The sequence below is a fragment of the Oncorhynchus mykiss genome, chromosome 19 (genome assembly GCF_013265735.2).
Source record: "Oncorhynchus mykiss isolate Arlee chromosome 19, USDA_OmykA_1.1, whole genome shotgun sequence".
Taxonomy (NCBI): Eukaryota; Metazoa; Chordata; class Actinopteri; order Salmoniformes; family Salmonidae; genus Oncorhynchus; species Oncorhynchus mykiss.
In genome coordinates this window covers 46461757-46487865 of record NC_048583.1, presented here as the reverse complement: position 1 = coordinate 46487865, position 26109 = coordinate 46461757, and the positions used below count along the sequence as shown (strand labels likewise).

The following is a 26109-nucleotide window of genomic DNA, read 5'->3' as shown; positions in this document are numbered from 1 at the left end:
TTGTACAGATGAACGTGGTACCTTCAGGCTTTTGGAAATTGCTCCAAAGGATGAACCAGACTTGTGGAGGTCTACAATTTTATTTCTTGGCTGATTTCTTTTGATTTCCCCATGATGTCAGGCAAAGAGGCACTGAGTTTGAAGGTAGGCCTTGAAGGTACACCTGCAGGTACACCTCCAACTGACTCAAATGATGTCAATTAGCCTATCAGAAGCTTCTAAATCCATGACATCATTTTCTGGAATTTTCCAAGCTGTTTAAAGGCACAGTCAACTTCGTGTATGTAAACTTCTGACCCCCTGGAATTGTGATACAGTGAAATAATCTGTCTGTAAACAGTTGTTGGAAAAATGACTTGTGTCATGCACGAAGTAGATGTCCTAACCGACTTGCCAAAACTATAGTTTGTTAACAAGAAATTTGTGGAGTGGTTGAAAAGCGAGTTTTAATGACTCCAACCTAAGTGTATGTAAACTTCCGACTTCAACTGTAAATTGAAATACATTTACCAAATTATATAATTACTCCTATCTCTATAAATTGAAAATTGAAAATACTACACCAGCATAATTTAGCCACGTAGAATCAATATCTTTTTTAAAATGCTGTAGATTGTGTTTTGTCACATAATGAGCGCACAGGCCTAGTCTACAGTCGGGAATCCCGCAATTGGGCAGTCCACACGGCAAATATAAAATAGCCGATAGTTTAGTTGTGGCTGTCAATGAACAGCAGGCAGCAGCTAGAAGGTATTTTGCAATATTTTAAAATACAATTGGGGAAAAGTCTGAATAGGTGAATGCCACTGGCAAGTTGGTGGACAAGGATTTCCTCATATTGTAGGCCTAAAATCTGTGTACCCACTCTTTTCATTTGCCTATGCTAGTGATTGCATTTAAGACTTGGGTCCTTTGTTTTGTTGATCTCAGTATGTGAATGTCGGAGTAGCTTGTCATTCTTGTCATTTGCTTGGAATAAAAATATATTATTGTATTGTGTCATGTAAAATGACGTAAAATTGTAGGAAATTATTTTAGAAAAGGCCTTTTTTCCTCTGACCCTGGTCTTCAGGACTGAGCCCCAAACGTTATGAAACTCGGGTGATGGCCCAGATCCAGAGCATCCCAAACATGCTCAGTGGGTGACATGTCTGGTGAGTATACAGGCCATGGATGAACTGGGACATTTTCAGCTTCCATGAATTGTGTACAGATCCTTGCGACATGGGGCTGTGCATTATCATGTTGAAACATGAGGCGATGATGGCAAATTAATGGCACAATAATGGGCCTCAGGATCTCGATTTTAGCATGTAAATCTTGGTGGGGCAAACTCCCCAATTTTTAAAATATTTTTTTTATGCATGCCAGCAAAGCCACTACACAACACTAAACAATACATTAATTGCACTATAACAGTGACAAACGGTGCCCACAAACTGTTAGGGCCTACATAAAGCTGTCCCATTAGCAGAGCTTTTTTTTCAGCACCATCAGTGGTGTCTTGCCTGGCAGCGAAACAGTTCATTCAGCCTAATTTACTGCCTTTAAAAAAAACATAGCTGATGTGGCTGACTTGCTTAAACAAATGTGGTTTCTACTGACAATTGACATGTACAAACTATGGCATAAGGGGACGACGAGCGTAATAAGAGGCAATCCGTAATTTTGATTAAGACATTAATGAGCGAGCTAGGACAGACAATAACAGTAGTCAATAACTATTTGTTCAATGACCTTTAAATGGCGTCAGACCAAGGCTCTGCATCGGTCCTCGTACCCTTAGACCTTAGTGCTGCTTTTGACACCATCAATCACCACGTTCATTTGGTTCATTTGGAGAGATTAGAAACCCTAATTGGTCTACATGGAAATGTTCTGGCATGATTTAGATATGTCGGAACGATATCAGTTTGTCTCTGTGGATGGTTTGTCCTCTGACAACTCAATTGTAAGTTTCAGTGTTCCTCAAGGTTCCATTTTAGGACCACTATTGTTTTTACTATACATTTTACCTCTTGGTGATAACATTGTTTCCAAATGACAACTTTCACTGCTATGCGGACGATACACAGCTGTACATTTCGATTCAACATGGTGAAGCCCCAAAATTGCCCTCCCTGGAAGCCTGTGTTTCAGACATAAGAAGGTGGATGGCAGCAAAAAATGTTTTACTTTTCAATTCTGACAAAACAGAGATGCTAGTTCTAGGTCTCAAGAAACAATATTGATCTTCTGTTGGATCTGACAATCTTGATGGTTGTACAGTCGTCTCAAATAAAACAGTGAAGGACCTCGGCGTTACTCTGGACCCTGATCTCTCTTTTTGACGAACATATCAAGAATATTTCAAGGACAGCTTTTCGTAACATTGCAAAAATCAGAAACGTTTTGTCCAAAAATGTAGAAAAGCTAATCCGTGCTTTTGTAACTTCTAGATTAGACTACTTCAATGCTCTACTTTCTGGCTACCTGGATAAACACGGCTGCTAGAATCCTGACTAGAACCCATTTTAAAAAAAAATCATATTACTCCAGTGCTAGCCTCTCCTCTCCACACTGATGTCTAGGTTTTACTGGTAACCCACAAAGCATTACATGGGCTTGCTCCTATGTATCTCTCCGATTTTAGACCTACCGTACATACCTACACATACGCTACGGTCACAAGACACAGGCCTCCTTATTGTCCCTAGAATTTCTAAGCAAACAGCTGGAGGCAGGGCTTTCTCCTATAGAGCTCAATTTTTATGGAGTGGTCTGCCTACCCATGTGAGAGACGCAGACTCGGTCTCGACCTTTGTCTTTATTGAACTAATCTCTTCAGGAGGTCCTATGGTTAAGTGTAGTCTGGCCCAGGGGTACGAAGGTGAACGGAAAGGCACGAGACCGACGAACCGCCCTTGCTGTCTCTGCCTGGCCGGATCCCCTTTCTCCACTGGGATTGTCTGCCTCTGACCCTATTACGGTGTCTGAGTAATTGGCTTACTAGTTCTCTTCCATGCTGTCCCTAAGAGGGGTCGTCACTTGAGTGGGGTAAGTCACTGACGTGATCTTCCTATCTGGGATGGCACCTCCTCGGGTTTGTGCCGTGGGGGAGATTTTTGTGGGCTATACTCAACCTTGTCTCAGGGTAGTAAGTTGGTGGTTTGCGGGTATCTCTCTAGTGGTGTGGGGGCTGTGCTTTGGCAAAGTGGGTGGGGTTATATCCTGCCTAGTTGGTCCTGCCCGAGGGTATCGTCAGACAGGGCCACAGTTTCTCCCGACCCCTTCTGTCTCAGCCTCCAGTATCTATGCTGCAATAGTTTGTGTGGGGGGCTGGGGTCAGTCTGTTATCTGGTGTAATTCTCCTGTCTTATCCGGTGTCCTGTGTGAATTTAAGTATGCTCCCTCTAATTCTCTCTCTCCCTCTCCTCCCAGAGGACCTGAGCCCTAGGACCGTGCCTCAGGACTACCTGACTCCTTGCTGTCTCCAGTCCACCTGGTCATGCTGCTGCTCCAGTTTCAACTGTTCTGCCTGCAGCTATGGAACCCTGACCTGTTCACCGGACGTGCTACCTTGTCCCAGCCCCACTGTTTTCGATGCTCTCTCTCTCTAACGTACCTGCTGTCTCGAACTCTGAATGCTCGACTATGAAAAGCCAACTGACATTTACTCCTGAGGTGCTGACCTGTTGCACCCTCTACAACCACTGTGCTTATTATTATTTGACACTGCTGGTCATCTATGAACATTTGAACATCTTGGCTGGGTTTCTGTAGAGCAATTTGACATTGGCTGATGTAAAAAGGGCTTTATAAATACATTTGATTTATTGGTTCATCACTTTTGAAATATAAAAAAGTGACAGAATTCAGAACATGGGCCGTTCTTACAGTATTCTCCCAGTACACCAAGTCAGAACTCTAGGACAAATAAAGGGGGCATATAAGCAAACAAGCTTTTACAATATTGGATGATTACATTTTTCTCTAAAACAGGCTATACGCTACATGTGCACCACCAAGTCAGAACAGTGTGATAAGTTATGAGGGGTAAAGGGACCAAATGATTAGGATGCGGAATATGGGCTACTAACTAGAGGTAGACCGATTCATCGGCATGGCTGATTAATTAGGGCCGATTTAAAGTTTTCACAACAATAGGTAATCTGCATTTTTGGCTGATTACATTGCATTCCAAAAGGAAACTGCATGGCAGGCTGACCACCTGTTACGCGAGTGCAGCAAGGAGCCAAGGTAAGTTTCGAGCTAGCATTAAACTTATAAAAAAACAACTAGTGATTATGTGAAGATTGATTGACTGCACATGGTTGATGATATTACTAGGTTAACTAGCTTGTCCTGCGTTGCATATAATCAATGGGGTGCCTGTTGATTATCATCGAATCACAGCCTACTTCGCCAAACGAGTGATGATTTAACAAAGCACAATCGTTGCACAACTGTACCTAACCATAAACATCAATGCCTTTCTTAAAATCAATACACAGAAGTGTATTTTTTTTAACCTGCATATTTAGTTAAATGAAATTCATGTTAGCAGGCAATATTCACAGCGCTGTTTGACTTCAAGCTTATCAACTCCCGAGATTAGGCTGGCAATACTAAAGTGCCTATAAGAACATCCAATAGTCAAAGGTATATGAAATACAAATGGTATAGAGAGAAATAGTCATATAATTCCTACAACTACAACATAAAACTTCTTAACTAGGAATATTGAAAACTCATGTTAAAAGGAACCACCAACTTTCATATGTTCTCATGTTCTGAGCAAGGAACTTAAACGTTAGCTTTTTTACGTGGCACATATGTGTTTTTGCATTATTTAAATCAAATTGAATATGATTTTATGTATTACATTAAGTTAAATAAGTGTTCATTCAGTATTGTTGTAATTGTCATTATTACAAATGTATAAAAATCGGCCGACTAATCGGTATCGGCTTTTTTTTTGGTCCTCCAAGTATCGGTATTGAAAAATTATAATTGGTCGACCTCTACTAACAGCTTACTACACAACATACACTTAGTATTACTTTCTTAGCTACAGTATACATATCTCCTGGCATATTACATCATTTATGCAGCAGCATACAATACATTTTTTGGACTTGTTATGCTGGGCTCACTTGAACAGGAAGGTATAGGTGGTCCTTGTGGGCAAATTTTGTCATCAAAGTCTGGCATTCTCTGGATTCATGGTGCTTTCACGACAACTAGGAACTCTGAAAAAAACAGGTTGAATCATGACGTCAGTGGTCATCAGGTCGGAGCTCTAGAAAGAAGTCAGAGTCCCAGATTTGGAATTCCGAGTTGGATGACCGTTCAAAAGTGGTCCTGAACTCTCTGAAGTCTGAGATTTCCCAGTTCCAAGTTTCCATTTGTTTTGAATGCGGCAGAAGTAATGCTAGATTGACAGCATGGCCAATGTGGTTGCATGTGAATGTTTATCCTTTTAAGCTTGGAAAAGAGACCTGTAAACCCTGACTGGGGTCACACACCCACTCCACTGAATAGCAGGCTAGTGATTGCTTTACGAGGCTTTCAGTTAACCACTTATTCCTTCCAAGCCACTCATTGTTGAATTTACAATTTCCAACTTGCCGATGATTACCGACACATTTTATCATGAATTGTTCTTCATGTGACAAGGTTTGAAAAAGATTTGCCAGTAGATTGTCGACTTGATTCATGATGACTACTTGTCTAGCTAAATTTTGAAAGTATGATGTTGACATGATCACTCCAGACAAAGCTATGGTAGATATGTGATTTGATTTCAAAACAGGGAACACATTTTAGTTTTTTGCTAAACAGGTGGGGCTCACAACAGCCCCACCATTTTATCCCTGAATTTTCTTTAACTAGGCAAGTCAGTTAAGAACAAATTCTTAGTTACAATGACGGCCTACCTACAGGGTCGGCCCCTGGAGCAAATTAGGACTAAGTCCCTTGCTCAAGGACACACTGACAGGAATTTCACCTTTTCGGCTCGGGTATTCAAAACAGCGACCTTTCCGTTACTGGCCCAACGCTCTAAGCGTTAGGCTACCTGCCGCCCAAATGAATGACGGGTCGCCACGGTATCTCTGCATTCAAATTGCCATCGATAAAATGCAATTGTGTTCCTTATCTGTAGCTTATGCCTGCCCATGCCATAACCCCCCCGCCATGAACTGCACACCATGGTTAACACTGCCATCTGCCCGGTACAGTTGAAATCGCCATTAATCTATGAACTGCACACTGATCCAGCGTGCCAGTGACCATTGAAGGTAGGTATTTGCCAGTTGAAGTTGGTTCTGCCCACTATGACTAATTTGCTCGCATTGGAAACGACAGGCTGTGATCTATCTTGGGTTATTTTTTATTATTTGTATTATTGAAATGGTGTATAAACTGTGATGGAGTGGAGTTTAGTCTGCTACTTGACCAAACTAGCCATACAATGATGAAGTCAGGTCATCGAGTGTCGCTCTTGAAAATTCCACCCTGCAACCCCTTCCCCTCGGAAACATTCCGCTTGTTCTTGAGGGTCAGTTTGCTACAAGGCACTGCGCATATTCTATGCTCTTTCCACAGCAGTTAGGACGGTGGGGTGATACGCAAGTCTTTCCGAAATAGAGTGCACATTATGTGGTTTACAAACAAAGTTTATTTTCAATACACCGGAGTTATTAAAAAGTAGATATTGTTTTGGACGAGTTTACTGTTTACTGGCAAGCAATCCGTACAAGCAGTATGGACCATAATAGATCGTATAAAAACATGGATGGTACTAAACACAACGCGAGAAAATAATATCGCGAGACAACAGCATACATAACCTCTCCCCTGCTCGTTATCAGCACAAATAAACAAGCCGTGAATACAGGCGGAGGTTATTCTCGAATTTAGAATTAGTTATTTTGCTGAATTATTTTACAATGGAAATTCTAGAGCTCTTGCCATCAAGCTTCGGATATGTCATATTTACATACTTTTATAGTTGGATCATGTTGAGTTATCTTGGTGTTAAGGTTGGAGCTGCCAGAAAGAAATACGATGTGAAGGTAAGTACATGGCGTTTCTGTCTGATGATGATGCGGAAATGAAATAACTGCGCTGCAATGCCAGATAAGTACATTTTAGCACTGTAAACATAACCTTCTTCTGTTCTGAGCCGAGTTTATATAAACGAATTCCAATCCTGCTCAAATTGGGAGCTTCATTCAATGTCAGTCGGTCACTTCTTGCCTTGGCTTGACCGTACTTGAGGTGCTATGTACTTGGGGCTAAAGCAAAACACATTGAAGTGAACTTGACCTGCCCTATGTCTGTTATGCAAACAACAATGTGTACATGAGAAATACAGGTCTCCTGATGATGCAGACGTTGTATATGTTAATGTCTTTCCCCTCTTCCAGTATGTCAAGTATTTTGAATCTGGTCTCCAAGAACTTGTCCCTAATGCACCACAACTCCATCCTAATGATTACGATGCAGTAGACAGCTACTACTATTCCTATTGCTGGTACAGGAGCTCAGAGTATTACTATGCCACTTCTCACTGACTTTTTTTCTCCTCCACTGGGCAGTACCCTACCATGTACAGTGACAAGGAGCAGGTGTTCAACTGCATCCAGAGGGCCCACCAGAACACACTAGAAGTCTACCCACAGTGGCTTGTGTTCCAAACCATTGCAGCTCTTGTCTATCCAGTACGTAAATGCGTACACAAACCAGTATTACCAGGTTACATCACTTACACCGCCACACACATGGGTTGGATTTAATGTCAGCTTACATTTGAGTGGCTCTTTCACAACCACATTCAGAAACTAGTAGTCGCCCATTTTAAAATCCTCTAAATCCTCTTCCAAATTACTGCATGCTACTACCTAGTTGATCAGCATTCTTTTTTCAACTCACACACAGTGCACTATTGACCTTATCCCTGTGTGAATACTGATATATAAATGCTTCTAAAGAAAGGTTTATCACCAGTGTAATTTTCTGATAATAAGTAAACCAAGTGGGAGTGGCATACCATGTTCTCTGGATGATCATTGACAGCATGTGCTGCATTGATCTGTCCTCTTTACACAACCAATGACAGCACATACTAGTATAGGCCACACCTCACTGGTGTTGTGACAATGATTCGGTGTCTTCTCTATTTGACAGTTCACTGCCTGTTACACTGTCCGACATCCTCACTCTTTGTTTTACCCTTTTTCCTGTTACCCAATCACTCATCCTTCCACTTATAAGACTTCTGCAGCTGTGCTGGGAGCCATCTGGGTCACCAGCAGGTTCTCCTATGCCTGGGGTTACTACACCGGAGGTAAGACCATCTGTTGTAATGACATTGCACACCATGACATGAACACCTCTTATCTTTGTTTATGACTTTTGAGCCAGTTTCCATTCAATAATTCACAAACAGGGTCACAGGGCATGAGTGAAAAAGGTTAAACTCCCAATCCACTCCTTGTAGATTAGATATGCTTTTAGCAACTATTTAGTATTTCAACCATAACTGCATTTTATCATTATTGTATACCATTATGGAAATTAGTACTACAGCTGTATTTTATGAAAATGTAATGTGAAACGTGCTGAAATATCCCCACATTCTGAAAAATGGTAGCGGGTAATGATTGGAAGAATCACACTCTTATTCAGCATTTTCTAAATGGCTGTAAACTATAATAATTCTATCCCCCCCCCAGATCCAGCCAAGAGGATGAAGGGTGCCTATGGGTACATTGGTTATTTTGGAGTCATCATTCTTTCCATCGCAGTGGCTTTGCAGTTGCTTGGAGTCTTGTGAGCCAGCTGGTTCTGTCCCCTATTTGCCCTTTTTACTAAAGAAACATATGTCTTGCAATTGCTTGAGCCTTTTCATTCAAACAGCCACTATGATATCATGTAGCTGAAAAATATATTTTCAATTATGGTAGTCTTTAATTACTGTCGTCTTACCAGTGTGTAAACAATTATAGGCCTATGTGTTACTGCAACATAATTGAGTTTTGTTAGTTGATACTGTGAGGACCATTGATGTATTTTTATATGATTATCAGGCATTTGTAACCTTTCATGCCCATGTACTGGCAACGCTATGTTAATAAAGATGAATGTAAACATTGTCAGAAGTTCTCATATTCAACCATGTTATAAATTCCTATGTGCTAGACTTGATATATAATTTTCTAAAGGGTAGAGAAATATAGAAGGCAAATAATGACACTTGTGGTCTCTTGTGACTGTTTCATGTAAATTGGTGGAATTGCACTTCAAACTAGGTCATGAAACAATCTACCACACCCCTTAATATGCCAGTGAGATGCAGACAGTAGCTTAAACTGTTGTGGCCCGCTGGCCCATAGTGATTCTCTGTGATCGCTGACTTCACACTGCTCTATGAATACTATTTTCAAAATGTTTTTATAAAATAGTGCAATTGAAACACTTATTTAAGGAAGGTATCTCATCAACTGAATTGATATTGAACAGTATATGTCAGTTAGCAGGCTCAGTCCTGGTTGTAGCCTACAAGGTCTGTCTGCAATGGAATTTTATGAATGCCCATCCATGTGAGTCCCTGTGCTTATGGATAACTTCTATTTCCTTTCATCTCGGCAAGGTCGAATGAGGAAATTTTACAATTGTTCTAGTTGAAAATTGGATCTAAATTAATTTTCTTGTTTATGGTTTCCAAATTGGGTATAGAGTATCAGAAAACAAATAACAAAATGTATCAAATGTTTTATTGAAATGTTTACCTGGAAGTACACGCCCCCAAATATAATTTTCACAACACATAGCCGGTTGAACTGCAGTACTTTCAGCAGCACAGAGAAAGGATTAGACATTTGTGTGACAGGAAGATAAAAATAGTAATGTTAGCTAAAATGCTTAACTTATCATGAAGTTAGCGTGCTAATAGAATTAACTCAGCGAAGTGCAAAAAGTATGAATGACCTGACTTTGCAGAGGCCGTATCACCCTAAATGCGCCACGGCCAATGCAGATGTCAGATTGACCATGCAGTGCCATTAAATTAGTCCCTCTACTAGTAGTAGCTAGCTAGTGGATATAAATGAGCATTAAAGGCGCTGCATGGTCAATCCGAGGTCTGCAGTGGCATTACAGCATTTCTGTGATGCGGCCTCCGCAGAAGTCAGAGCAACCATACTTTTTGGCTTCATGGAGCAGAGTGGTTGTGAAGGAAGTTGTCAAGGAAGTGAGTTTGTGATTATAAAGGACCTCCATCCCCCACCTACAGTGAACCGATCATGTCAATGCGGAGCAATACAGAGCTCTCTGCAATGATATACAATTTGATAGGGGCATGGCGATGCGGCTTGATTTGGACTCTGCATGCATCCGGAGGCTCCGCAAGTGCGTCACATATGAAGCCTCTGACCATATTTTTGGATCAAGCATACAATGGCTTTAAATGGGCTTTTCCTGCCTAACTGGCGAGATTACTTGATCCGTTGGTATATGACAACACGAGCGCTTATTTCAAAGAGCGCTCCATAAGCCACTCCCCAGTGGGCATATATATGACAGCATGTCAGTGGTGGAAAAAGTACCCAATTGTCGTACTTGAGTAAAAGGAAAGATACCTTAAGAGAAAATTACTGAAGTGAAAGTCACCCAGTAAAATACTACTTGAGTAAAAATCTGAAAGTATTTGATTTTAAATATACTTAAATATACTATCAATAGTAAATGTAATTTCAAACATATACTTAAGTATCAAAATTTAAACTATACATAATTTCAAATTCCTTATATTAGGCAAACCAGACAATTAATGTATTTAATTTAATTTACAGATAGTCAGAGGCACACTCCAACTCTGACATAAGGCAGTAGGGATGAGCAGGGATATTCTCTTGATAAGTGGGTGAATTGGACCATTTTCCTGCACTGCTAAAGGAATCAAAATGTAACAAGTACGTTTTGGTTCAGGGAAAATAAAAAGTACATTATTTTCTTTAGGAATGTAGTGAAGTAAAAGTTATAAAAAATATGAATAGTAAAGTAAAGTACAGATACCCAAAAAAACAACAAGTAGTACTTTAAAGAAATTTTACTTAAGTACTTTACACCACTGTCTGCCGTCGTTCTGTGTAGCCTTGTAATGCTGTTTTGAGAACAGTGTATTGCAGTTAATTTTGTCTTTGACTTAATAACTAAAATCATTTTGAGTAGTAAACAGACAAACCACGAGTCCCAGACAGCTCGCAATGTGGCAGGGTCTACAGACAATCACGGACTACAAAGGGAAAACCAGCCACGTCACGGACACTGATGTCTTGCTTCCGGACAAGCTAAACACCTTCTTCGCCCGCTTTGAGTATAACACAGTGCAATCGACGCGGCCCTCTACCAAGGACTGTGGGCTCTCCTTCTCCATGGCTGACGTGAGTAAGCGTGTTAACCCTTGCAAGGCTGCCAGCCTAGACAGCATCCCTAGCCGTGTCCTCAGAGCATGCGCAGACCAGGTGGCTGGAGTGTTTATGGACATATTCAATCTCTCCCTATCCCAATCTGTTGTCCCCACTTGCTTTACGTTGTCCATCATTGTTCCTGTACCCAAGAAAACAAAGGTAACTGAACTAAATGACTTTCGCCCCGTAGCACTCACTTCCGTCATCAGAATCATGTAATATCAGGATGATATCACCTCTACCTTACCTGACACCCTAGACCTACATCAATTTGCTTACCGCCCCAATAGATCCATCACACTGCACACTGCCCTATCCCATCTGAACAAGAGGAATATCTATGTAAGAATGCTGTTTATTGACTAAACAGTTGAAGTCGGAAGTTTACATATACTTAGGTTGAGTCATTAAATCTAGTTTTTCAACCACTCCACAAATGTATTGTTAACAAACTATAGTGTAGCTCCCTTCAGTAACCACGAGCACAACCGTTCCTTGATTTTAACTGCCGGCTTTATTATGTAGTTTTAGTCAGAATTATCACCTTCCGTGAGAACTATAAAGTAAATGAAAATACAGTTAAGCACACTCTTACAACCTTCTTATCTTACGAGTGACTTATTAGTTTGGTATAACTCTGAAGTGCTTACATACATAAACAGTTTAGCCGGAGCTTTAACAGTATCAGATTAAACACATGAATAAAGGAAAAATAGCTAATTGGCTGCTTATTACAGAAGGGAGGAAATCAAACTTCACACTTATTATTCCTGGCAGGAATTCACACTTCATCCTTAATTATTATAACGTTACATTCATAACATACACGCTTCAACTTTTACGAACTACACCCGATGACATGAAAATTTAGCTAACAACGCGGGATTGCCTTCCCTCCAAAGGTGTGTTGCTACAATACTGTCCCCGTTACAACAGTTATTAGCTACGTAGTTCTACTTGTTTATCCCCGCATAGCGATCATGTAAACAATTCAAACAAAAAACGACATAGACTTACAGGTTACTTGTCAGTTACATATAGTTTTGGCAAGTCGGTTAGGACATCTACTTTGTGCATGACACAATATTTCCAACAATTGTTTACAGACAGATTATTTAACTTATAATTCACTGTATCACAATTCCAGTGGGTCTGAAGTTAACATACACGAAGTTGACTGTGCCTTTAAACAGCTTGGAAAATTCCAGAAAATTATGTCATGGCTTTAGAAGCTTCTAATAGGCTAGCTGACATCATTTGAGTCAATTGGAAGTGTACCTGTGGATGTATTTCAAGGCCTACCTTCAAACGCAGTGCCTCTTTGCTTGACATCATGGGGAAATAAAAATAAATCAGCCAAAACCTCAGAAAAACATTGTAGACCTCCACAAGTCTGGTTCATCTTTGGGAGCAATTTCCAAATGCCTGAAGGTATCACATTCATCTGTACAAACAATAGTAAGCAAGTATAAACACCATGGGACCACGCAGCTGTCATATCACTCAGGTAGGAGATGTGTTCTGTCTCCTAGAGATGAACGTACTTTTGTGCGAAAAGTGCAAATCAATCCCAGAACAACAGCAAAGGACCTTGTGAAGATGCTGGAGGAAACAGGTACAAAAGTATCTATATCCACAGTAAAACGAGTCCTATATAGACATAACCTGAAAGGCCGCTCAGCAAGGAAGAAGCCACTGCTCCAAAACCGCCATAAAAAAAGCCAGACTAAGGTCTGCAACTGCACATGGGGACCAAGATCATACTTTTTGGAGAAATGTCCTCTGGTCTGATGAAGCAAAAAATAAAACTGTTTGGCCATAATGACCATCGTTATGTTTGGAGGAAAAAGGGGGAGGCTTGCAAGCCGAAGAACACCATCCCAACCGTGAAGCACGTGGGTGGCAGCATCATGTTGTAGGGGTGCTTTGCTGCAGGAGGAACTGGTACACTTCACAAAATAGATGGCATCATGAGGTCGGAAAATTATTTGGATATATTGAAGCAACATCTCAAGACATCAGTCAGGAAGTTAAAGCTTGGTCGCAAATGGGTCTTCCAAATGGACAATGACCCCAAGCATACTTCCAAAGTTGTGGCAAAATGGCTTAAGGACAACAAAGTCAAGGTATTGGAGTGGCCATCACAAAGCCCTGACCTCAATCCTATAGAAAATTTGTGGGTAGAACTGAAAAAGCGTGTGCGAGCAAGGAGGCCTACAAACCTGACTCAGTTACACCAGCTCTGTCAGGTGGAATGGGCCAAAATTCACCCAACTTATTGTGGGAAGCTTGTGGAAGGCTACTCAAAACATTTGACCCAGGTTAAACAATTTAATAGCAATGCAACCAAATACCAATTGAGTGTATGCAAACTTCTGACCCACTGGGAATGTGATGAAAGAAATAAAAGCTGAAATAAATAATTCTCTCTACTATTGCTCTGACATTTCACATTCTTAAAATAAAGCGGTGATCCTAACTGACCTAAGACAGGGAATTTTTACTATGATTAAATGTCAGGAATTGTGAAAAACTAAGTTTAAATGTATTTGGCTAAGGTGTATGTAAACTTCTGACTTCAACAGTAGCTCAGCATTCAACACCATAGTACCCTCCAAGCTCATCATTAAGCTCAGGGGTCCTGGGTCTGAACCCCTCCCTGTGCAACTGGGTCCTGGAGTTCCTCACGGGCCTCCCCCAGGTGGTGAAAGTAGGAAACAACACCACTTCTCTGATCTTCAACACATGGGCCCCATAAGGGTGCGTGATCAGCCCCCTACTGTACTCCCTGTTCACCCATGACTGCCTGGCCATGCACGCCTCCAACTCAATCATTACGTTTGCAGACGACACAACAGTAGTAGGCCTGATTACCAACAATGAAGAGACAGTCTACAGAGAGTAGGTGAGGACCCTGTGAGAGTTTTGCCAAGAAAATAACCTCTCACTCAACATCAACAAAACAAAGGAGCTGATCAAGCAACAGCAGAGAGAGCACGCCCCTATCCACATAGACAGGACCGCAGTGGAGATGGTTCTTCGGCGTACACATCACTGATGATCTGAAATGGTCTACCCACACAGACAGTGTGGTGAAGAAGGCATAACAGAGTATCTTCAACCTCAGGATGCTGAAGAAATATGTCTTGGCCCCTAAAACCCTCACAAACTTTTAGAGATGCACAATTGAGAGCATCCTATCGGGCTGTATCACTACTTGGTCCGGCAACTGCACCGCCCACAATTGTAGGGCTTTCCAGAGGGGGGTGTTAGTCTGCCCAATGAATCATTGGGGGCAAACTACCTGCCCTCCAGGACTCCTACAGCACCCGATGTCACAGGAAGGCCGAAAAGATCATCAAGAACATCAACCACCCGAGCAACGGCCTGTTCACCCCTCTATCATCCAAAAGGCGAGGTCAGTACAGGTGCATCAAAGATGGGACCGAGAGACTGAAAAACAGCTTCTATCTCAAGGCCATCAGACTGTTAAATACCCATCACTAGCCGGCTTCCACCCGGTTACTCAACCCTGCACCTTAGAGGCTCCTGCCCTGTATACATCGACTTGGAATCACTGGCCACTTTAATAATGGAACACTAGTCACTTTAATAATGTTTACATACTGCTTTACTAATCTCATATGTATATACTTTATTTTATTCTACTGTATTTTAGTCAATGGAACACATTCCATCTGTTGATGAAGCCACCTGAAATAAATGGCTGCATACCAATTGTTAATCCCTCTCCTCCTGGATATCCAAGCATTGGATATGTGTAAGCATTGGCTACTTTACACCATTGTTAAATCGCTGAGATGAGAAGAAATGTGCAAGTCCACGCTTTCGGAGAAGGACAATGGATATGCAGCCAATGTTCATGGTCACATTACTTTGAGCGCCACACTGTTTGCCACACTCAGGCAGAAAACGGAATGTTCTATTCTCAGGCAGAGCATCTTTTCAAAGAAAACACAATTTAATTATATCTATATTTGTAATTGTAATGTATTCCAAACACAGGTGGTAACCAGATTATCCAAAAAAAAATGTAAGGTAGTAAACGATGCGCCCCTCTGGTATTTTCTATTGCGAAAAAAATATTCTTTACTTATTAATTCAAAGAGGAAATGAACTGCAATACTACAAAGAACGACGCCGGACACAGTAAAGTGAGAGGTGTGTCCCAGTGCAACATAATAGCTCTGCCTACTGGGGCGTGCGCTTTTTGAAGTAAGCGCTCGTACTGTAGTATTTCAACGAATCGAGTTGCCCTACGGGGAGTACTGTACACCGGGGTACAGTGCAGAGCAGATCTACAAAAATGCGCAACTGATGCTGATATTGGCACCTCTAACATCAAAGAGGCGTGGAAAGTAAACTGAGCAGGCGTGTGATTGAGCTCACACGGAAGCAAAGTATTAAACGGCGTCTGGGTGGGTCCATAACGAACATAACAAATAAAAGGTAAGGTCATTTATTACCTATGAATATTAGGTGACAGTTTAATTTCTAATCTTTGTTTGTTATTGCTGTTAAGATATTGTTGTATTTTGGGATACTGGGTCTTGCGTTGCGAACAACACGCAGGCTCGTTCAAGGAAGGGCTGGTGCACCCAATGCTTTGAACAATAGACTGCGATCAAACTCACACATGGATATGGCGCAATATCGATTTATTTGAAACAATATTTAGCTATCGATTGATACACGTGTAAATTACCATAATTAATTTGACTCAAGAAAACTACGTTTGTTCTGGTGGTTGTTGATTAGATTATTTGTGTTTGAGAGTTTATGCGCTTTAGAGCATCGTAACAGCTTTGTGTTTACGCAGCTTGACCTAATTTTGCACAATATGGATAGGTGGAAAAAGCATTTATGGGGCACTAAATAGGTGAATCCTTAGCACTGAAAGCTCAGGTAAACTGAGTCGGCATAGCAAATAGCAGATGCTTGCCAACTAAACATTCGTTTCACAGTGCTAAACGGTATACTATTCCGTATGCATGGAGTAGGTACTTATGCCATCTCATTAACTAGTATCTGGGCAACATTTGACCAGTAGTGGGTTTGATAAGTAAATGTATTCATTGGGCAGGCATTATACATGAACTGTAATTAGTAATAGTTAACTCCATCCCTGCCTGGGTCTCTTACTCTAACCCAGCTCCTTTTCCCTTCACAGCTCAGAACCATGTCAGGGTTTTTGGACAGCATCCGGTGCGGAGAATGCGAATGCAATGTGGACTGGGGAGAGAGGAGAAACACCATTGCATCTATAGCTGCTGGAGTCCTGGTATGTTTTACTTTGCTATCACATTTGACAACTGTACATCACTGAAGTGAGAAAGAAGGTGTATTCCTAAATCCTAATCCATATTCCTGCAGTTTTTCACTGGTTGGTGGATAATCATTGATGCAGCTGTGAACTATCCAGATGAGGCGACTTTCCATCATGCCTATCATGCCTGTGGTGTCATCGCTACTGTGGCCTTTCTCATGTAAGTCATGCTGTATTGTGAATGTGTCCCAACGGGGTTGTGGTCAGTCTCATTTTAATTCAGGAATTCAGTCTGTTGAAATTCTCCTTGAAAATAAATTGAGCTCTTTCAACTTTTGTCTTTGGTACTTCTCTAGGATCAATGCTGTCTCGAATGGCCAAGTGAGAGGGGACAGCTACAGTGAAGGTTGCATTGGACAGACAGGTATGTGTATGACAGGATTATTCCATTCTAACTCCATTCCTTTTCCTAACTGCGTACCATTCCTTGAATTTAAGATTCAATCCTAAATGCAAAATGATGTAGATAAATCGAGCAGCTCAGAGCTGAACTTGTGTTCAGTTGCTGAATGCAGGCCTCACTCTGTGGACAATTCTTTGTTTTATTGAAAGAGTATGGCCGGATTAGCTTTTTTTTGACAAAAATAGCATCAGTTTTGAGTCAGGAAATGTGTACTTTTCCACCTAAAAATATTAGCGATTCTTGTATGTAGCCAACTGCCACAGCAATGGAGATGGGTAATAACTGCCTATGAGCACCCTATGAGGTTAGACCCTGCTGCGTAGAAGCTTCACGATATGCCCTTATATGGAGCTTGATGTCACAGATAAAACATTTTGGGGGGTGAGAAGTAGCTAAGAGAAGGTACCAAATGTCACTGTTTTCTGATAAAAGATGCAGAGGATGGTTAGCAGAAATGTAAAATAGTAAATACTCCTGCAGCCCACATTGCACCGCTGCGTGTGTAGCAAGCACTTCAGCGACGATGCATATGAATGGGATATGCAATCTGAAATGGTGCAGTGGCAAAATACAAAGGCACGTTTGAGAAGAGAAAGCGTGCAGAGTTATGTAGCCTAGCCTGATTTGACGTTTGAGGGTTATTACCATTTTATCATCATGTAGGCATACTTTTGTATATATAGTGTATGCGGAAACCCAGCCATTCAATCTCCATAGGAAACATTGGCAGTAGAATGGCCGTACTGAAGAGCTCAGTGACTTTCAATGTGGCACCGTCATAGGATGCCAACTTTCCAACAAGTCAGTTCTTCAAATTTCTGCCCTACTAGAGCTGCCTGGTCAACTTTAAGTGCTGTTATTGGAAAGTGGAAAAGTCTAGCAGCAACAGTGGTAGGCCACACAAGCTCACAGAACGGGGGCTGCGTAGCGTGTAAAAATGGTCTTTCCTCCGTTGCAATGGTCACTACGGAGTTCCAAACTGCCTCTAGAAGCAACTTCAACTGTTTGTCAGGAGCTTCACAAAATAGGTTTTCATGATCGAATAGCGGCACACAAGCCTGAGATCACCATAAGCAATGCCAATTGACGGCTGGAGTGGCGTAAAGCTCACTGCCATTGAACTCTGGAGCTGTGGAAACGCGTTTTCTGGAGTGATGAATCACGCTTCACCATCTGGCAGTCCGATGGACAAATCTGGATTTGGCGGATGCCAGGAGAACTCTACCTGCCCCAAAGCATAGTGCCAACTGTAAGGTTTTGTGTAGGAGGAATAATGGTCTGGGTCTGTTTTTCATGATTCGGGCTAGGCCCCTTAGTTCCAGTGAGGGAGAAGGGAAATCTTGATGCTACAGCATACAATGACATTCTAGACGATTCTGTGCTTCCAACTTTGTGGCAACAGTTTCAGCATGACAATATCCCTGTGCACAAAGCAAGGTCCATACAGAAATGGTTTGTTGAGATCGGTGTGGAAGAACTTAATTGGTCTGCACAGAGCCCTGACCTCAACCCAATCGAACACCTTTGGGATGAATTGGAAGGCGACTGCTAGCCTAACCTAATCGCCCAACATCAGTGCCCGACCTCACTAATGCTCTTGTGCCTGATTGGAAGCAATTCCCCGCAGCAATGTTACAACATCTAGTGGAAAGCCTTCCCAGAAGAGTGGAGGCTGTTAAAGCAGCAAAGGGGGACCAACTCCATATTAATGCCCATGATTTTGGATTGAGATGTTTGACGAGCTGGCGTCCACATACTTTTAGTCATGTAGTGTAGGCTTATGTGCTCTCCACATTTTAGCATTTAGCTATGTATTTTTGACAGGGGGGGGGGTTGAGAGACAAGAGACATTATGTCACCTTGCATTGCAGAATATAATATCCCCAAAACATTGTGATAAATGAATATAGACTATATACAGTGCCTTGCGAAAGTATTCGGCCCCCTTGAACTTTGCGACCTTTTGCCACATTTCAGGCTTCAAACATAAAGATATAAAACTGTATTTTTTTGTGAAGAATCAACAACAAGTGGGACACAATCATGAAGTGGAACGACATTTATTGGATATTTCAAACTTTTTTAACAAATCAAAAACTGAAAAATTGGGCGTGCAAAATTATTCAGCCCCTTTACTTTCAGTGCAGCAAACTCTCTCCACTCCAGAAGTTCAGTGAGGATCTCTGAATGATCCAATGTTGACCTAAATGACTAATGATGATAAATACAATCCACCTGGGTGTAATCAAGTCTCTGTATAAATGCACCTGCACTGTGATAGTCTCAGAGGTCCGTTAAAAGCGCAGAGAGCATCATGAAGAACAAGGAACACACCAGGCAGGTCTGAGATACTGTTGTGAAGTTTAAAGCCGGATTTGGATACAAAAAGATTTCCCAAGCATTAAACATCCCAAGGAGAACTGTGCAAGCGATAATATTGAAATGGAAGGAGTATCAGACCACTGCAAATCTACCAAGACCTGGCCGTCCCTCTAAACTTTCAGCTCATACAAGGAGAAGACTGATCAGAGATGCAGCCAAGAGGCCCATGATCACTCTGGATGAACTGCAGAGATCTACAGCTGAGGTGGGAGACTCTGTCCATAGGACAACAATCAGTTGTATATTGCACAAATCTGGCCTTTATGGAAGAGTGGCAAGAAGAAAGCCATTTCTTAAAGATATCCATAAAAAGTGTCGTTTAAAGTTTGCCACAAGCCACCTGGGAGACACACCAAACATGTGGAAGAAGGTGCTCTGGTCAGATGAAACCAAAATTGAACTTTTTGGCAACAATGCAAGACGTTATGTTTGGCGTAAAAGCTACACAGCTCATCACCCTGAACACACCATCCCCAATGTCAAACATGGTGGTGGCAGCATCATGGTTTGGGCCTGCTTTTCTTCAGCAGGGACAGGGAAGATGGTTAAAATTGATGGGAAGATGGATGGAGCCAAATACATGACCATTCTGGAAGAACCTGATGGAGTCTGCAAAAGACCTGAGACTGGGACGGAGATTTGTCTTCCAACAAGACAGTGATCCAAAACATAAAGCAAAATCTACAATGGAATGGTTCAAAAATAAACATATCCAGGTGTTAGAATGGCCAAGTCAAAGTCCAGACCTGAATCCAATCGAGAATCTGTGGAAAGAACTGAAAACTGCTGTTCACAAATGCTCTCCATCCAACCTCACTGAGCTCGAGCTGTTTTGCAAGGAGGAATGGGAAAGAATTTCAGTCTCTCGATGTGCAAAACTGATAGAGACATACCCCAAGCGACTTACAGCTGTAATCACAGCAAAAGGTGGCGCTACAAAGTATTAACTTAAGGGGGCTGAATAATTTTGCACGCCCAATTTTTCAGTTTTTGATTTGTTAAAAAAGTTTGAAATATCCAATAAATGTCGTTCCACTTCATGATTGTGTCCCACTTGTTGTTGATTCTTCACAAAAAAATACAGTTTTATATCTTTGTTTGAAGCCTGAAATGTGGCAAAAGGTCGCAAAGTTCAAGGGGGCTGCATACTTTCGCAAGGCACTGTAGTGTTTTGGGTTCATGTGAAAACATATACCCGCTAACTAACGGTCTCCGTCATGGAGGTTTATGAAAAGCAATCATTCAATAAGGTAAAGTAGCTACTAACTCGTTAGATAACTGTCCATTTGGCCAAGCTGGAACAGAGGTGCGTCTCCAATTATTTTTTTCCCAGTACACCAGAATTTGTGGGCAGCAAAATATGTGTATGTGACCAATAACATTTTATTTGATTCATAATGTAAATTAACTGATCATTACGTGCCTCCATTTCTGTAAGAATTGTAGTCAAATTTTCTGGTAACAGTCCTCATTCGTGGCATTGGAGCATAATTGCCACAACTGCAACACTAGTCTGTGTTGATCCTGGGGATGGGTTGGGGCTGTAGTCCAGCTACTGCTACGCTTCGGTGGCTAGAGCAGCGGCAGCCATCTGAAGCTCAATTTGCCTCAATTCTTTGTCCGAATACTCTGGCTCAAATAAATACGGTTCAACAACACCATCGGCACCCCTCTAGTAGTTTTCATCGCTCATGAGTATTTTGTCATCAGACATACAGTATATTTGTAGGTTATTGATTCCTTTGTATAACTAATGTGTAACAATGTGTATCTGTGAATAAGGGCATAACGTGCAGTTTCTACGTAGTAGGTATTTCCCAGAGAGCGCACATGCACAGTTGTTACCCATCGCCGCTACATAAAATAACATAAAATATTTGCAAATGTTTTAGATGGAAAGGTACACATTTCCTGACAACCGGTAGTACTTTTGACAAAAAGCTAATTTGACCGTACGCTTTCAATAAAACAAATAATTTGGGCACTAGGGAGAGAGGGCAAACTCCACTGAACTAGTTTAAATGTATGGAATCACTTGGGCGTTTCTGGATTTTGGGTAAACTTCTCCTTTAATTCGATTTTGGGGGCCCAGAAGCTGCAACTTTTTGCTCTTACAATACACACACTTACAGAGAGAGAGATTGGGGTGGCAGGTAGCTTAGTGGTTAGAGTGTTGCACTAGTAACCGAAAGGTTGCAAGATCGAATCCCTGTGCAGACAAGGTAAAAATCTGTCGTTCTGCCACTGAACAAGACAGTTAACACACTGTTCCTAGGCCGTCATTGAAAATAAGAATTTGTTCTTAACTGACTTGCCTAGTTAAATAAAGATCAAATAATATATACACACCCACATACAGTTGAAATGGCAGCAGTTTTACGGGCACCCAACCAATTGTGCTATGTTTTTTTCTTGTTGTTATTTATAACTTATTTTGTATATAATGTTTCTGCAACCGCATTTTACGGCAAAAAAAGAGCTTCTATATATCAGGACAGCGATCACTCACCTCACCTTTTTTCTTCAACAAACAAGACTCACAAGACATCCTCCAAACACCCGGCAGGGCCAACATCCACGTTATTTGCAAGAGGAAGCGGCGCAGGTACAGAGGACAAAGAGCCGGATGCCTGGTCAGGACCTGAAAAAGGCGAGTGGGAAAGCTGCCCTTACGTCAATACGTCAATACTACTCGCCAACGTGCAATCATTGGACAATAAACTAGACGAGGTACAATCACGAATATCCTACCAACGGGACATCAAAAACTGTTTCACAGAATCGTGGCTGAATGACGACATGGATATTCAGCTAGCGGGGACACGCTGCACCGGCAGGATAGAACAGCACACTCCCCCGTAAGACGAGGGGGGTGGTCTGTGCATATTTGTAAACAACAGCTGGTGCACAAAATCGAAGGAAGTCGAAGGAAGTCTCTTTTGCTCGCCTGAAGTAGTGTATATTGTGATAAATTGCAGGCCACACTACTTGCCTAGAGAGTTTTCAGCTATACTTTTCATGACTGTTTTATTTACTACCACAGACCGATGCTGGCACTACACCGCACTCAGTCAGCTGTATAAGGAAATAAGCAAACAGGAAACCACTCACCCAGAGGTGGCGCTCCTAGTGGCCAGAGACTTTAATGCAGGGAAATTTAAATCAGTTCTACCAAATTTCCATCAACATGTTAAATGTGCAACCAGAGGGGAAAAAAATTCTAGATCACCTGTACTCCACACACACAGATGCGTACACAGCTCTCCCTCGCCCTCCATTTGGTAAATCCGACCACAACTCTATCCTCCCGATTCCTGCTTACAAGCAAAAATTAAAGCAGGAAGCACCAGTGACTTGGTCTTTAAAAAAGTGGTCAGATGAAGCAGATGCTAAACTACAGGACTGTTTTGCTATCACAGACTGGAACATGTTCCGGGATCCTTCCTGCTCTCCGTAGCCGATGTGAGTAAGACCTTTAAACAGGTCAACATGCACAAGGCTGTGGGGCCAGACGTATTACCAGGACATGTGCTCCGGACATGTGCTCCGGGCATGTGCTGACCAACTGGCAAGTGTCTTCACTAACATTTTCAACATGTCCCTGATTGAGTCTGTAATACCAACATGTTTCAAGCAGACCACCATAGTCCCTGTGCCCAAGAACGCAAAGGCAACCTGCCTAAATGACTACAGACCCGTAGCACTCACGTCTGTAGCCATGAAATGCTTTGAAAGGCTGGTCATGGCTCACATCAACACCATTATCCCAGAAACCCTAGACCCACTCCAATTTGCATACCACCCAAACAGATCCACAGATGATGCAATCTCTATTGCACTCCACACTGCCCTTTCCCACCTGGACAAAAGGAACACTTGCGTGAGAATGCTATTCATTGACTACAGCTCAGCGTTCAAAACCATAGTACCCTCAAAGCTCATCACTAAGCTAAGGATCCTGGAATTAAACACCTCCCTCTGCAACTGGATCCTAGACTTCCTGATGGGCCGCCCCCCAGGTGGTGAGGGTAGGTAGCAACTCATCTGCCACGCTGATCCTCAACACTGGAGCTCTCCAGGGATGCGTGCTCAGTCCCCTCCTGTACTCCCTGTTCACCCACGACTGCATGGCCAGGCACGACTCCAACACCATCATTAAGTTTGCAGACAACACAACAGTAGTAGGCCTGATCACCGACAACGACGAGACAGCCTATATGGGGGAGGTCAGAGACCTGGCCGGGTGGTGCCAGAATAACAACCTATCCCTCAGCGTAACCAATACTAAGGAGGTGATTGTGGACTACAGGAAAAGGAGGACCGAGCACGCCCCCGTTCTCATCGACGGGGGTGTAGTGGAGCAGGTTGAGAGCGTCAAATTCCTTGGTGTCCACAACAACAAATTAGAATGGTTCAAACACACCAAGACAGTTGTGAAGAGGGCACGACAAAGCCTATTGACCCTCAGGAAACTAAATAGATTTGTCATGAGTCCTGAGATCCTCAAAAGGTTCTACAGTTGCAACATCGAGAGCATCCTAACTGGTTTCATCTGCCTGGTACGGCAACTGCTCAGCCTCTGACCGCAAGGCACTACAGAGTGTAGTGTGTATGGCCCAGTACATCACTGGGGTAAAGCTGCCTACCATCCAGGACCTCTACACCAGGCGGTCAGAGGAAGGCCCTAAAAATTGTTAAAGACCCCAGCCACCCCAGTCATAGACTGTTCTCTCTACTACCGTATGGCAAGTGGTACCGGAGTGCCAAGTGTAGGACGAAAAGGCTTAACAGTTTTTACCCCCAAGCCATAAGACTCCTGAACAGGTAATCAAATGGTTACCCGGACTATTTGCATTGTGTGCCTCCCCCACCCCCTCTTACACTGCTGCTACTCTCTGTTTATCATATATGCATAGTCACTTTAACTATACATTCATGTACATACTACCTCAATTGGGCCGACCAACCAGTTCTCCCGCACAGTGGCTAACCGGGCTATCTGCATTGTGTCCCACCCACAACCTGCCAACCCCTCTTTTACGCTACTGCTACTCTCTGTTCATCATATATGCATAGTGACTTTAACCATATCTACACTATTGGTTAGAGCCTGTAAGTATTTCACTGTAAGGTCTACCTGTTGTATTCAGTGTATGTTACGAATAAACTTTGATTTGAAATAAAAGATGGAGCTTGGGACCCTAATGAGTCCCTTCCACCTCATTGTATCACTGATTGTAGGAGCTCGTGTGTGGCTCTTCATTGGCTTCATGCTGGCGTTTGGATCTCTTATTGCTTCCATGTGGATCCTGTTCGGAGGCTTCGTAGTGCCTAGTAAGTCCAGCATTCCCACTCAGCATGTGATTATGGTTATGTACCCCAAACTAATAGCTCATGGACATTGAGCAGTCACTGTGCAAAATATTGTAAAGAATGATAGTAAAGTTTTTTTCAAATCTGTTCACAGAGAAACCTGTTGTGTATCCTGGTATTGCAGTTTTCTTTCAAAATGCATTCATTTTCTTTGGGTAAGTATTCTTCAATTTTCTTCATGTTTTACCTTAATTAAATGTCATTTTCTGTTAAGTTATATGTACTATAGGTGTTCTCAGATATTCCCTTGGAATGTATTTCTGGCCTAGTAGTGAATACATCACTTAAATGTATAATAGTCTAAAATGAACTATAATACCTTTAACTAGAACTACATTACAATACATTGTCTATGCTAGTTATTTTCTCTAAATAGACACCCAGTCTTTTCTTGCAGGGGCTTGGTGTTTAAATTTGGACGCACTGAAGACTTGTGGCAATAATGATCTGTTCTCTTTTTCTGAGACCGTCTACACTTTGTTTAATCAAAACACCTACTTTCTGTTTTTCAAGCGATACAAAATATTAATTTTGTATGATAACCTTTTTTTTTTGCTTTTAGATTAACGTGTTTAATTTATTAGTAAATTGGTTGTTGTACAAATGTACTTTTTACAATATAAAAAGCACAATTTGCAATTTATCGTCTCTTAACGAATTGTTATTTTCTTTTCACTCAAAGTATGGAGCTATTCTGTTACAATTTACCATCTTACATTATTTATAATGGAAACCTTAAACAGATTATTTACAATACCCATTTGTGCACTCATCTGAGGGGGAAAAGACAGGACATATATATGTATATATCTCTCGGAGTGTTAATGTTGTAATTAGACTTACTTACTGTACATTTACTGAAAATAATTTAATCTTTAATGTGGGCAAACAAAAGTTTTACAATAACTTGTCTAGATGTGGAGTCTCTAATTGAGTAGTTATCCTGAATCATCATCATTTGAAGGTTCTTAAATCAAGCTGTAGTTTTATTGTGGTTTGATTCTTCATGGTTTCAATGCGTCTCTATTCTTTGACTATGTATTTGACTGTAATGCTTATACATTTACAGTACTTGTATAATAACCTAACCATGGTCACTTTTCTGATCCTGAAAAACCACGGCAGCATTAAACACAAAATGTACAACA

General features: G+C 41.7%; 2 protein-coding genes across 3 annotated transcripts; both read left to right on the top strand.

The window, feature by feature from the left end:
- The first annotated feature begins 6539 nt into the window (after window positions 1–6539).
- On the top strand, window positions 6540–9143 carry mgst3b (microsomal glutathione S-transferase 3b). The gene is made up of 4 exons (XM_021574537.2): window positions 6540–7058; window positions 7584–7706; window positions 8260–8332; window positions 8721–9143. The coding sequence occupies exons 1-4, from the start codon at window positions 6933–6935 to the stop codon at window positions 8819–8821; spliced, it is 423 nt and encodes a 140-aa protein (XP_021430212.1). The 5' UTR covers window positions 6540–6932; the 3' UTR covers window positions 8822–9143.
- Window positions 9144–15701: 6558 nt separating this feature from the next.
- Window positions 15702–26109, top strand: LOC110498008 (transmembrane protein 50A). Of its 2 annotated transcripts, XM_021574535.2 has the most exons (7): window positions 15718–15926; window positions 16648–16758; window positions 16851–16963; window positions 17100–17167; window positions 24830–24922; window positions 25056–25116; window positions 25359–26107. In XM_021574535.2, the coding sequence occupies exons 2-7, from the start codon at window positions 16657–16659 to the stop codon at window positions 25402–25404; spliced, it is 483 nt and encodes a 160-aa protein (XP_021430210.1). In that variant the 5' UTR covers window positions 15718–15926; window positions 16648–16656; the 3' UTR covers window positions 25405–26107. The 2 variants fall into 2 exon arrangements, with proteins under 2 accessions (XP_021430211.1, XP_021430210.1); XM_021574536.2 differs by lacking the exon at window positions 24830–24922 and having other exon boundaries at window positions 15702–15926; window positions 25359–26109.